General features: G+C 32.9%; 1 protein-coding gene across 1 annotated transcript in view; it reads right to left on the minus strand.

Annotated features, from left to right (window-relative positions):
• Window positions 1-12,843, minus strand: part of TRAPPC8 (trafficking protein particle complex 8) — a 135,675-nt gene that overhangs the window by 37,707 nt on the left and 85,125 nt on the right. The window contains exons 15-19 of the mRNA XM_011974378.1: window positions 11,274-11,468; window positions 10,699-10,829; window positions 7,705-7,779; window positions 7,158-7,284; window positions 4,944-5,098 (exon numbers count right to left, since the gene is read on the minus strand). Of these exons, the coding sequence (XP_011829768.1) occupies window positions 4,944-5,098; window positions 7,158-7,284; window positions 7,705-7,779; window positions 10,699-10,829; window positions 11,274-11,468 (683 nt within the window). The remainder of the gene's footprint in view (window positions 1-4,943; window positions 5,099-7,157; window positions 7,285-7,704; window positions 7,780-10,698; window positions 10,830-11,273; window positions 11,469-12,843) is intronic.

Raw genomic sequence — 12,843 nt, forward strand, 5'->3', positions numbered from 1 at the left:
AAAAAAAAAAAAAAAAGAACAAGAACATTTAGCCTTTACTTCAAATGCTCAGTTGCTGAAAATCCTTTTAAATAGTTGATATTTGTGATAGCTTCAAATATAAATGGAAAACAAGACCAAGAACTCACTATTTCACTTCTAATTTATCCTAAAGATATATGTGTGTGAGTACAAAATGACATGCTTAGGATTGTTCATTGTGGCTTTATCTGTAACAGAAAATGACTAGATATAAATCAAATGGTCTAGCTGAATGATACATATATATATATAACAGTACTTATGCAGTGAGAAATTAAAGGAGTTTGCGCTTTGCTTCTCTACATGTTAAAATTATTCCTAACAGAAACAACTGTATTTAAAAAAAAAAAAAAAGATTTAGGGGGAAAGATTTCTAATCCACATAGCTCATTGTTTGAGTTCAGTATGCTATACACATAGTAGTATGCAAATGACTCTTATTTTTATCTTCTCTCAATGAGCTACAGTAACTTTCATTCTCACCCGTTTGATAAATATATATTGTTACAGATTATTTCATCAGACAGTATAGATGGGTAACTACTTCTACTATTCACAAACATCTCAAATTCCATAAAATATTTCTGACATATTAGGCACAGGAATATTCTACAAATTTTTTCACCAGTTTTGATGTCTTCCATCGTCCAAATATAATAAATGGCCTATTAGCTGACTTCCATCATAATCATACTACCTTGTTGAATTAACCAACTTCTCTATTCTCTTACTAGAAAATACTGAGTGATGTTTATGGAACTGAACATCAGTGGCTTTAGGCTTTCTATAGTGCCCATCATATTCTCCTTTCAAGAGTCACTATCTATTCCCAAACTTGTTTACATAAATTAAGTATTGTGTAAACTGCTTCCATCTGTAGCTGAAAGTATAGCTTTTATCTGTAGATAAAAATCTAGACATACACAGTATTTAGATTATTTGGCAAATTGTCCAGATTCTGACTCTGAAGAAACCAAAACTGGAAACTCAAGGTGCAACTTATGGATGTAGTTTAATGCATGAAACAAGATGAAACTCCTATCAGGAAACCCATACCAACACTCATAGAAAAGGTCTCTGCTCTAAAATTCATCCCCCCAGAAATGGTGAATAAATGTACATCAGTATGTTTTAAATTAAGGTAAAATGTTTAGGGTATGGATCTACCAATTTTTTTGTTCTTCACTTTACAAGCTTTGTTTCATCAACCAAACACCATTTTTGTTATTATGTAGAATAAGAGGCCCTCTGCTCTAAAATACCCTCTTCAAGAACTGCCTCTATAACAAAATTTTTCTAAAATTGTGATATGCGAGAAGCAAAGTTAAATACAGACCTAGCAATATCAAAAACCAGATGAATGTAAATATAAAGACTGTTAAGTTTAATAGAGTTAAAAATCCAAGATATCATCTGGTTTAAGTTTCCTTCCTTTCTAACTGAAAAAACTTTCATTTAGAAAATGAAGGCCAGATAATTAGGGATGAGGCTTAAACAATGTAAAAGTAAACCTCTATTCATAGGAATATGTTATTTGAGAAGCACTGCAATTAAAAACCATCTGTACATTTAACAATTTTAATAACTGAAGGATACTTAAATGATATGGCTTATTGAAAATCGTAGGTGCTGGGCATGGTTGCTCATGCCTATAACTGCAGCACTTTGGGAAGCAGAGGTGGGTGGATCGCTTGAGCTTAGGAGTTTGAGACCAGCCTGAGCAACATAGTGAAACCCGTCCCTACAAAAAACACAGAAAAATTAGCCAGGTGTGGTGGCATCCACCTGTAGTCCCAGCTATTCAGGAAGATCACTTGAGCCCAGCAAGCCAAGGCTGCAGTGATCAGAGATCATGCCACTGCACTTCAGCCTGGTTGACAGAGCAATTCTGTCTCCAGAAAAGGGGGGGGGGGTTGGGGAGGAGAGAAAAAAATCATAAGCTAGCAACTAGCAGAATCATTAAAAACAGTATATTTTGGTGTCTTACACTGATTTATTTTGACTACACAGATCAGAATCTTCCTATCTGAAAGTAAGCTCTAACAAATTTTTACATATATAATTCCAAACAAAACGTTCATTACTTAATGACTTTTTTTTTCTTTTTTTTTTTGAGACAGAGTCTTGCTCTGTTGCCCAGGCTGGAGTGCAGTGGCGCGATCTCAGTTCACTGCAAGTTCTGCCTCCCAGGTTCACGCCATTCTCCTGCCTCGGCCTCCTGAGTAGCTGGGACTACAGGCTCCCGCCACCACGCCCAGCTAATTTTTTTTTTGTATTTTCAGTAGAGACGGAGTTTCACCGTGTTAGCCAGGATGGTCTTGATCTCCCGACCTCGTGATCCACCCACCTCAGCCTCCCAAAGTGCTCAGATTGCAGGCATAGGCCACCACGCCCGGCCTGGTTCATGATTTTTAAACAATAATGGTGAATAGTCCTAAAATAACATTTGGATCTTAACTCATTTCAATTCATCATCAGTTTTTTAACTCCTAGGCTTTACCAATGCAATTCTAATCAAAATTATTGTGGAAACTTGAAAAGCTTGGACAAAAGTGGCACAAGTATAAGAAAAATGAAAAAAAATTAAAGATTATAAAAGGGACTTGGCTTGCCAGATTTAAAAAAAAATGATAAAGCAACAGTATAGTACTGACACAGAAAGAAATAAGGAAATATTATCAAACAGAGTAGACTGCATCCAAAAGAGAACCTGGTATGGATACTTTCAGAATATAATAGAAAGATGGCACAATGAGTTGTCCACATTCTATTAATGGTACTGGAACTAAAAAACAAAGTTCGAGCCTTATCTCTTGACAACCAGAAACTGGCACTTGGGTCAGTCTATAAGTTTTTTTTTTTATTGCCCTACAAAATTCTTTACATGCATCATAATTAAGCAAGGGTTAAATGTGGACAGAATACAGGTAGTTCAGCAATACTCACCTCTCAGCACACACCACCCATCACCATTTTCTTGAGTATGTTACCTATATCACCACTACATGTATAGGATTACTATCATAAAAATCATCCACTAAGAAGAAATAACATCCAATTAAAAGAGTTCCCAGCACTTTGGGAGGCCGAGGTGGGTGGATCACGAGGTCAGGAGAGCAAGACCACCCTGGCTAACACGGTGAAACCCCGTCTCTACCAAAAATACAAAAAATTAGCTGGTGCATGCTGGCACCTTTAGTCCCAGCTACTCAGGAGGCTGAGGCAGGAGAATTGCTTGAACCTGGGAGATAGAGATTTCAGTGAGTCGAGATCCTGCCACTGCACTCCAGCCTGGGTGACAGAGCGAGACTCGGTCTCCAAAAAAAAAAAAAAAAAGAGTATAAGCAGGCAATCATATGAACACATGGAGGGGAAAAAAGTCATACAGACAAAAAACACTGATCAACCCTATCAGTTATCAGAGAAATGTAAATAAAAACGTCATTTTTCAATCTGATTTGCAAACATTAAAAAACAGAAACTGGTATTATCCAGAATGGCACAGATGTGAGGCAACAAGCACTCTCACTCTGAAGAAAAGTGCAATTTACTATAGCTTTGCTGAAGGTTATTTTGTAGTATATATTGCAAAATTTAAAATGTATATATCTCTCCACCCAGTAATTCCATTTTTAAAGTCTAGTCAAATCTAGAACATGGACAAAATATATACATAATGATATTTACTGCAAAATTGTCTGTACTGATGAAAAACTAGAAGTAAACCCATTAAGAGCATGAAAATATATTACAGTATATCCAAATAAAAGAATACCATATTTAATGGTTAAAAAGAAGACTGAGTTATGCTGTTAAAGACAAAAAGCAAGTACAGGATAAACATGTATAGTATGATTCTACCTATAATTATTACAACTGTATATAAGTGGACAATGCAAGATCTGAAAAGATAAACAGCAATTTAGTATCACTGGCACTTTTGGAGGTAGGTTGCTATCCTTGTAAATTCCCTACTAGATAGAATAACTCTTTAGGATGTGAGAGGAAGGGCCTCTTTTTAGTGTCCACCCTTACATTACATGACCCTACCACCTTTGCCCTGCTCCTCAGGTATAAGCCTGATCCAAAGTGGACCACATCTTTCCTCTAGAAACTTGAAATTTGAAGTGACACAAAGATTGAAAGTTGCTGGACTAGGGTTATATCAAAAGCAATGCTTTCTAGAGGCTTAAAAACATTTGCTCTTAAATTCCCTGGAGCTTCTGCCACTTCTTGTTTAGTATTATAATACGAAAGTATTACAGAACATATTATAATACTTTAATATAATAAAATTATAATAAAGTATATGTTCTATAAAATATAAAAATATATATTTTATATTATATAATATATATGTTCTATAAAATATAAAATATGGTAATACTTTAGTATTATAGAACAAGGTCCTTCAACTAAATAATACATTTCTCTTTCTCTGGCTATACTACCTAGCAATAGTTTCTATCTTTTGCAACTTTTAATTTGTATGGTATAAAAGTAGCACAGGATGGGATAAGAAGAAGGTGAAGATAAGAAGAAGGTGAAGAAACACTGCTTTTTATTCAGACACTTCTATGTTGCTTAAGTTTTTTTATAAGCATTCATTCACAAATTATTTTTCATAACTTATGAAAAAGAGTCACTGATTTTTAAAATAGCCAGAGTTTTTTTTTTAGAAATATTTTTCCCAATTTCCATTAATATTTTGAGGATTATATCTTATAGCTCGGCTATGACTTAATGGCAATTTGCATGATTGTCTTACATTGTGAATTACATATATTTAACACTAGTTTAATGATAATTTAAAAGTATAGTTCAATGTAGTATCAAAAACCTCAGAGCCTAAAATTAATTTACTCAGAATATTTGCTCATATAGATACATTAAGTCCGCAAAATTTTTAAAAAGTGAAATACCTCTAACAGTGGCATTTCTTCTGTGATTATGGGATCTAAACGTCGATCAGGGCCATATTTAACAGATGTTTTCTCTTCTTTTGTGTTGTTAAGTCGAGGACCTTGAATTTCTAAATCCTGCTTCCCTCGGACTGACATACTCAAGGAATATTTTCCTGAAATAAAAAAAAAATCAATGCCCTAAAATAATTTGGTATGTTAACTGACATCAATTTAACTTGAATATGTGAATACTGTAAGTTTCAGATTATTTCTAGAAAAATTCTAGACAATTCTGATTAACATGATTAATCAAGGAATTTAATAAATTTTCATCTCATGTTTAACACCAACTAAGGTATGCTACTTAATTTCTCACTTGGTTTTAGATTTACTTTGCAAAAAAGACTACACATTACTCAACAAGAAGTCCTCTGAAATCTGTATTTAACCATGTGCCTATTAACTAACAAAACCTGAAAGAATAACTATCTTAGGCCCAATAATTTAATTTAGGCCATGAGAATGGGTATCTATTCACAAAGAAAAGAAGTGGAAAGCAATGAAAAGGTCAACTTTTTACTTTCACTCATATTCAAATATATACACTAATTTGAATTATTTCTGGAATATAAATAACTGAATCTTCTCAAGAGACTGCACAAAGAAAATTAAATATAGCATAGTTTTCTCAAAATTAAACTTATTTAATATTCATGTGAAATTTTTCCCAAAAGCTTCCATGTAGTGCATATATGTGTGAAAAAACTTAGAGTATAATAACTATCTTTCTTGCAGGACTACTTAAAGCCTTTAATGTGCTGAAAGTCACTGTAATAATCTCAAATCAGATATAAAATATATTGATTCCCACACTTCATGTGACCGAAATCCTTATTAGCATTTTACATAATAATGAGCTACACTAAATCATGAAAACTCTGCTTAGAAGATAGAATTTTAACAGTTAATTCAGAGTCTCTTCCCATTAATATTATACATTAACATATAAAGTATTTTAATGCATATATTTGGTGCCTTAAATAAAACTACCATTTTACTGACAACCATAAATTTGTGTACTAGATTAAGATCCTAGTTATGTACAAGTGTGAAAAGAAAGGAGAGTCAAAAAGCTCTTAATATCCAGTTATCTTGCTTTAAAAATGCAATAAATTAGCATTTTTAAATTATAAATAATTTAAATTATAAATTATATAAATTACAAATAAACCTTGTCTGGTACTTGTCAACCAAAAAATACAAATACAGTACTAAAATGCAGACTACCTTACTCAATTTTAGTGCAAATTTTTTTCTTTAGTAAAATGTTTTAGTTTCTATGGATTCATTTCACTTATTTTTCTTAAATGATGTACTGAATTATCCTAGATATCCAGGCAAGTATATTTAAATGAAAGTCTAAAGAACCAACGAATTTTCCGTGTTCCCATTTTCTCAATGTTAATAATCAGCTTTTGTAAATGCTAAATTCATGTTTGTCAAGGACTATTTGTTATAAAATAAGACATATCTATTAAAATGAAGAGCCAGAAGTAGGAAGTTTCATGGTAAACTCCGTCTCCTAGCACTTTTCCAACTTAAACTCAAATTTAACTACATACAGTAATTACATGGTAATGTTAAATCGCGAAGGGTCCCCTGAGTTTAAAAAACAAAGAAAAGTATGTTAAATGCACATATTGTGTAGTTTTACCCTTCAAAAATGTATAGAACATACTGCATAGTGCACAAAGAATATCAGATTAACACTAAAGCCCTACTCTTTTTTCAAGACAGAAGATATAACTTAAGGTATTTAATATTCAACAATGTGGAAATATAGGTCTTTAATTTGTTCCATGTTTTATAAAAAGGAAATATTCAAAAAATAGAACATATTAAGATGGGTTTTATATTTGCAGCAGACGATCAATGGTTAGAATTTATTTGGTTAGAATTTACTAAATTTGGATCAATAACAGAAAAAAATGCATACAGTCTAAAAATTAACAAAAGAAAACATATCAGAAGGGAATCAAGTTGTTTATTTTTGACACTAGAGATGATGTTAGAAGTTAAAATAATCTAAATTTGTCATTCTTAGATCTGGCTAAATGCCTTTATTTAATGATACATTAAACCTATTTAGAAAATACCAGGTTTTTGTTCATTTTATTCTATAGAATGATTTAAGAAACTTTTCTAATTGTTTACCAATGCTATAGCCTTTACCTGTGTGACATCCGGGAAGAGCACCAATGCCATCTACTGTCATAGAGCCCTGAATAGTGCCAAGATTATAAACAACTCCCAGAATATGCAGCTCCCCTATGTGATGGGGAAAGAGCTTTAGTCTTGCCTGTGGAGATATTTAAGTCACTCTTATTATGCTTTCATAATATCTTAAATAGCACAATACCTAATTCTATAATGTTGCAAAAACATAAACTCATGACCTAAACTTTTAAAATGCCAATTAATTTATGAAAAGCATCCTCTTCAAAAGAAAATCTCTAAATTTAACAATTATAGGCCTAAACCCTCAATAATAACTTTTCATAAAAAGGACATCAAGGAGAAAGCAACAGGCTTCTCAGGAAACTAACAAATCGAAAACCACTGCAAATCACCAATTTCCTCCTGAGCAATTCCTATTTCCTAATCTTCCAAATTTTAGTTCTTAAGAAAACTAGAATATAAAATAAACTGAATAAAGATTTAAAAATTTGTTTTCATCTTACTTTCAGAAATGCATAAAGCAGAGAAATAAAATAATTACCACTTTTGATTCTTCGCCATTAATTAAGAACTCTGAAATAACTTCAGTTCCAATCATTTCAGGTTCACTTGTAACCTAAAAAATAAATTTCATAAATTATACATTCTAATGAGCAAAATATCAGATTAACACTCCTATATATCAATACTTTGAAACAATAACACTAATTGAAGTCTGCATTTACTAGGTTTTTTACCACATGCTGAGCTCTACACAGAATGTTTTTATTTCCACCCCTGGAGTAGACCCAGGCTATAGTAGGCACTCAATATATATTTTTTTCATTTTGTTCAGTCCAACTCAACTGAGAAGGATAAGCAATCGATTCAAAGATGTCACTATCCACAGACCTGTAATCTAACCTACTCAGGAGGCTGAGGCAGGAGAATCACTTGAACCTGGGAGGCGGAGGTTGCAGTGAACCAAGACGGTGCCACTGCACTCCAGCCTGGGCGACACAGCGAGACTCTGTTTCAAAACGGGGGAGCATATCAAAGATGCCGCCACCAAGATAATAAAATCCTGAGAGAAAATACCTAGTTGCTCATAGTCAACAATGGCCAAAATGGTCATTTAATTTAATCTTACAATAATAGCAAATTTCTTCCTTTTGCTCTGACCAGCCTCTTTTTCAAAATTGGTCAATTACATAGAAAAGGTAATGGTGGGCTAAGCACGATAAAGGCAGACAGGTGGACAAAAAGAGCAGTGGAAGAGAGGCGAAAAAGGCCTGTTTCCCCTAAAGCAATGACATTTCTCTGGTCATGTAGCAAAGCAGAGCTAACTGCCTCATACTGGCGATAAACCTGATCCTCATAAACACTATTATACTTTTACTATGACATCATTTAGCACAAGAAACAAAAAACTCCCTACATTCCAGTTCGGCATCTTAGTCCATCACCATCTTAGTCAATTTCTTCATTTCTTAGTCACGAAAAAATCCAAAGAGTTTGAAATTTATAGAAAAATATTATTTTAAGAAATACTTCATCATACAAAATGAAAATATTCACTTAACTTTAAACCTCCTTTCAAATCTCCCATATTGAATAGACTAATATACTTAAAAAAGCTAACAAATCTTTTTAAAAACGTTTCCAAGTGTAATTGTTCATACTCTTCTAATGAGTATTCCAGGCATCCAAAACATTAGAAAATTGCAGAAGTTGCTAAAATTCAAGTCAGAATACAGTCTGGGAAATCTCATTCAAATTATTAACAATGAATATAAGTAATACAAAATATCTTCAACAAATTTAACCAGCAAGACTTATTTATTTATTTAATTTTATTGTTTGTTATTTGTTTTTTGTGTGTTTTTTTTGAGACAAGATCTTGCTCTGTTTCCCAGGCTGGAGTACAATGGCATGACCTCGGCTCACTGCAGCCTCAAGTTCCCAGACTCAAGCAATCCTCCCACCTCAGCCTCCTGGGTAGCTGGGACTATAGATGTGTATCACCACATCTGGCTAATTTTTAAATTTTTTGTAGAGATGGGGGTCTCACTATGTTGCCTAGGCTAAAGCAAGACTTAAAATAAAATAAGGCAATCTTTAAAAAATCAAAACACTTGAGCACTAAAATGCTGGGGTATTTCCCAGTTCCAAAATCTCGCCCCCTTTATTTTTCGCCACATTATTAAAGCATTTAGCAAGGTAGTATTTTAAAAAAGCAAGTTATATAACAGATACTGATGAATAAACTAATAAATTAGTAGTTAAATATATGTGTGTGTGTGTGTGTGTGTGTGTGTATATATATATATTTGTCCAAGTTATTTCATTTATAGTCAGTTGGATATTAATAAACTATTTGGCCAGATCATTTCTGCTTCAAAATTAAATATCTTAAATATATAAAAGACTTATTAGACATGGAAATGAAAAGAAAAAATACAAATGAAGGTCTGAATAGACAATTCACAAAAGAGGAAAAACAAATACAAGAGTTCAACTTCACCAGCAATCAATGAAATGGAAAATAAAAGTTAAGATGGCATTTTAAAAATATCAAATCAATAAAGTTTTTAAGTAATATTGCTTACTGTCATAAAGATGAGACACCCAAACCCATATGCTGCTTAGTAAGAAGCTTATTGGTATGAACTTTTGTGAAACCAGCAGGGCACTAAAATACTTTTCCCTAAAATCTTCACTTCATGCCCTGGTATCTTCCCCACAGAAATAATCTAAAGGTAAAAAGCCACGCACAAAAATGTGCACCACAGAATTACTATGATAGTCAACAAATGGAAACTTCCAAAAAAACCTACCAAAGATAGTAAAATAGTTTATGAATCACCCATATGATGTAATATTATGCAAAAATAAAATATTAAGTCACTTTGATATCAGAATATGCCTATAAAACACAGAATGTAAAAAGCAACATACATAGCATGAAGGAATCCCAAATATGTGGGAAAAACATACAAATGAAAATAACCGGAAGCCTGGCGCGGTGGCTCATGCCTGTAATCCCAGCACTTTGGGAGGCTGAGGTGGGAGGATCATGAGGTCTGGAATTGGAGACCAGTGTGGACAACATGGTGAAACCTCATCTCTACTAAAAATACAAAAATTAGCTGGGCATGGTGGGTAAGCCTATAATCCCAGCTACTCAGGAGGCTGTGGCAGGAGAATCGCTTGAACCTGGGAGGCAGAGGTTGCAGTGAGCCGAGATCGCACCACTGCACTCCAGCCTGGGCAACAGTGCAAGACTCTGTCTCCAAAAAAAAAAAAACTGGAAAGATACACAACAAAATGTTAAAGTGGTTATTTCTAAATATTATGAAGACAGATGGTTTCGCTTCTATTCCTTATGTTTTTCTGTATTTTCAATTTTCAAAAATAAGTACGTATCACAATTTTTATAACTAAGGAAAAATAAACCAAAAAGTATAGCTCACTGAACAGAGTAAATTGAAATGTTACTACAGCATCTGTTAGGCTGTAACTGAAACATAATTACAAATACCTTTTAATAACTTACTAGTTGTTTAACTTCTTCATTATCCTTTTCACTGAAATCTTTAGGATGAAACTTCCAAAGTAATGACAAATCAGTCAACAAAAGTGGAACTTTCAAAGGGTTTCTAAAAGCCACTTCTACTGTAATTGGTTCTATTTAAAAAAAAAAAAAAAGCCTCAATTAATAACTTTAATAAACATCACACCTCATGCTCAGCTTCGATTTTCTAAATGCATCTTGCTTTCATAGCTCTGCATTTCTGCCAAGACTGTCCTTTATCACCTTATAAATGTCCACGTATTAAGGATTCAGTTGTAATACTACATTACCTCCTTGAAAAGATTTCCCCAATTTCTCTGTACTAAAGGATGCCATTCCCTCTTCTACATTCCAACATCACATTGCAAATTGTTGTAGAAGAGTCCCCATTGTCTGGTTTTATAAATGCAGCTCAGTAAATTATGAGTTCCTAATTTATTTTTGCATCCCCAGCACCAATTATCTTTGCCAAACAATAAATTATCTTGATCAGGCTGTAAGTAAAACAAATAAACAAACAAACAAAAAAAAAACAAATAAAAATTCAAGTATATCACCTTCTACAACAGCAAGTGGAAATCTTGAATTATCTGAGTAACTGTTCAAACAGTATTGTGTGGGATGAAAACTGGATGGAATTACTCCTTTGTTAACCACAGAAACAACTTGTTCCTCAAGTTCTCGCCACTGCTGAGAGGATTCAGAATCATATTCTTGATCAAGACTTACATGAGTAGCTGCTTGTTTTTCACCTAAAAAAAATTTGTAACAACACGTTTATGAAGATTTGCCCACAAATAAAATGTACTTTAAATAAATATAAGGTACAGAAATAAATATATATATATACACATTCACTCTTGCCTATTTCTAATTCTGAGTGAAAAATATACTCTCATTAACCCTAGCTTATCTGGATTTTGCTTATAATATTGATGTTCTTTTCCTCCTGACTCTGAAAGAATGTATTTTCCCTTGTGTCCACAAGCAATTTTTATATGAAACATTTCAAATATACAGAAAAGGCATGGAGACTAATATAACAAATATTGGTATACTAAAATTTAACAAATGTCAACTTTTGCCTATGATCCCAAATATTTTTTATAAAACAAACATCACAGATAGAGTCAATGTCCTCTCTGCACTCCTCCCCTCAATCTTATTACTCTCCTTCGCCCCCACTGGCATTACTTCTTCGCAGAGGTATTCCAAAGTTAAAGTGTATCGTTTTCATCCAGGATTTTACCACATAAGTATATACAAAAACAATGCATAAAATTAGTTTGTATGTTTGAAACTTATACTGTAATTGACTCCTCACTCAGCATCATGTTGTGGGAAATGTAGAATTAGCATGAATTCTCATGTACTGCAGCGTAAATCCATTATGTGAATATACAAAAATACATCAATTAATTCTCTATTAGGAATTCTAGTTCTTTCACTCTTTTGCTATTACAAACAATGCTACTAAGAATATGACAATTTTTTTAAAAAAATACTAAATCATATCTCAAGGAGAAACATACTGATTAAATTCAAATATAACAGCATTTAAAATTACAAAGTTTAACAGCCATCGAGAGCTTTAAAATATATGTATTTATACAATACATTTGTATAGATTTAGGGGGTACAAGTGATGTTTTGTTATACAGATATATTTCCCTGGTGGCAGTCTGGGCTTTTAGTGTAGCTATCAACCAAATAGTGTACATTGTACCCATAAGTAATTTCTCATCCTTCACTCCCTACCCTCCCAAGTCTCAATGTCTATGTGTACACATTATTTAGCTCCAAACCCACTTATCAACGAGAGCATGTAGTATTTGACTTTCTGTTTCTGAGTTATTTAACATAAAATAATGAAAAGCTTAATATATTTATACTTTTGTTCCATTATTGCCATCCTAGGGCTCAATCCTAAAGAAATAATGCTGCATTTTTAAAATAGTCTTAAAAGAACAACAGAACACTGGTAACAGAACATTGGTATTCTCTGCTTCCATGTACATTTGAAAATTTTCATAATAAGACATTTAAAAAACAAATTTTATCTACAAAGATGTCCATCACAATACGATTTTTTTTTTTTTTTTTTTTGGAGACAGAGTCTTGCTGGAG

Source organism: Mandrillus leucophaeus, unplaced genomic scaffold (genome assembly GCF_000951045.1).
Source record: "Mandrillus leucophaeus isolate KB7577 unplaced genomic scaffold, Mleu.le_1.0 Scaffold145, whole genome shotgun sequence".
In the NCBI taxonomy this organism is placed as follows: Eukaryota; Metazoa; Chordata; class Mammalia; order Primates; family Cercopithecidae; genus Mandrillus; species Mandrillus leucophaeus.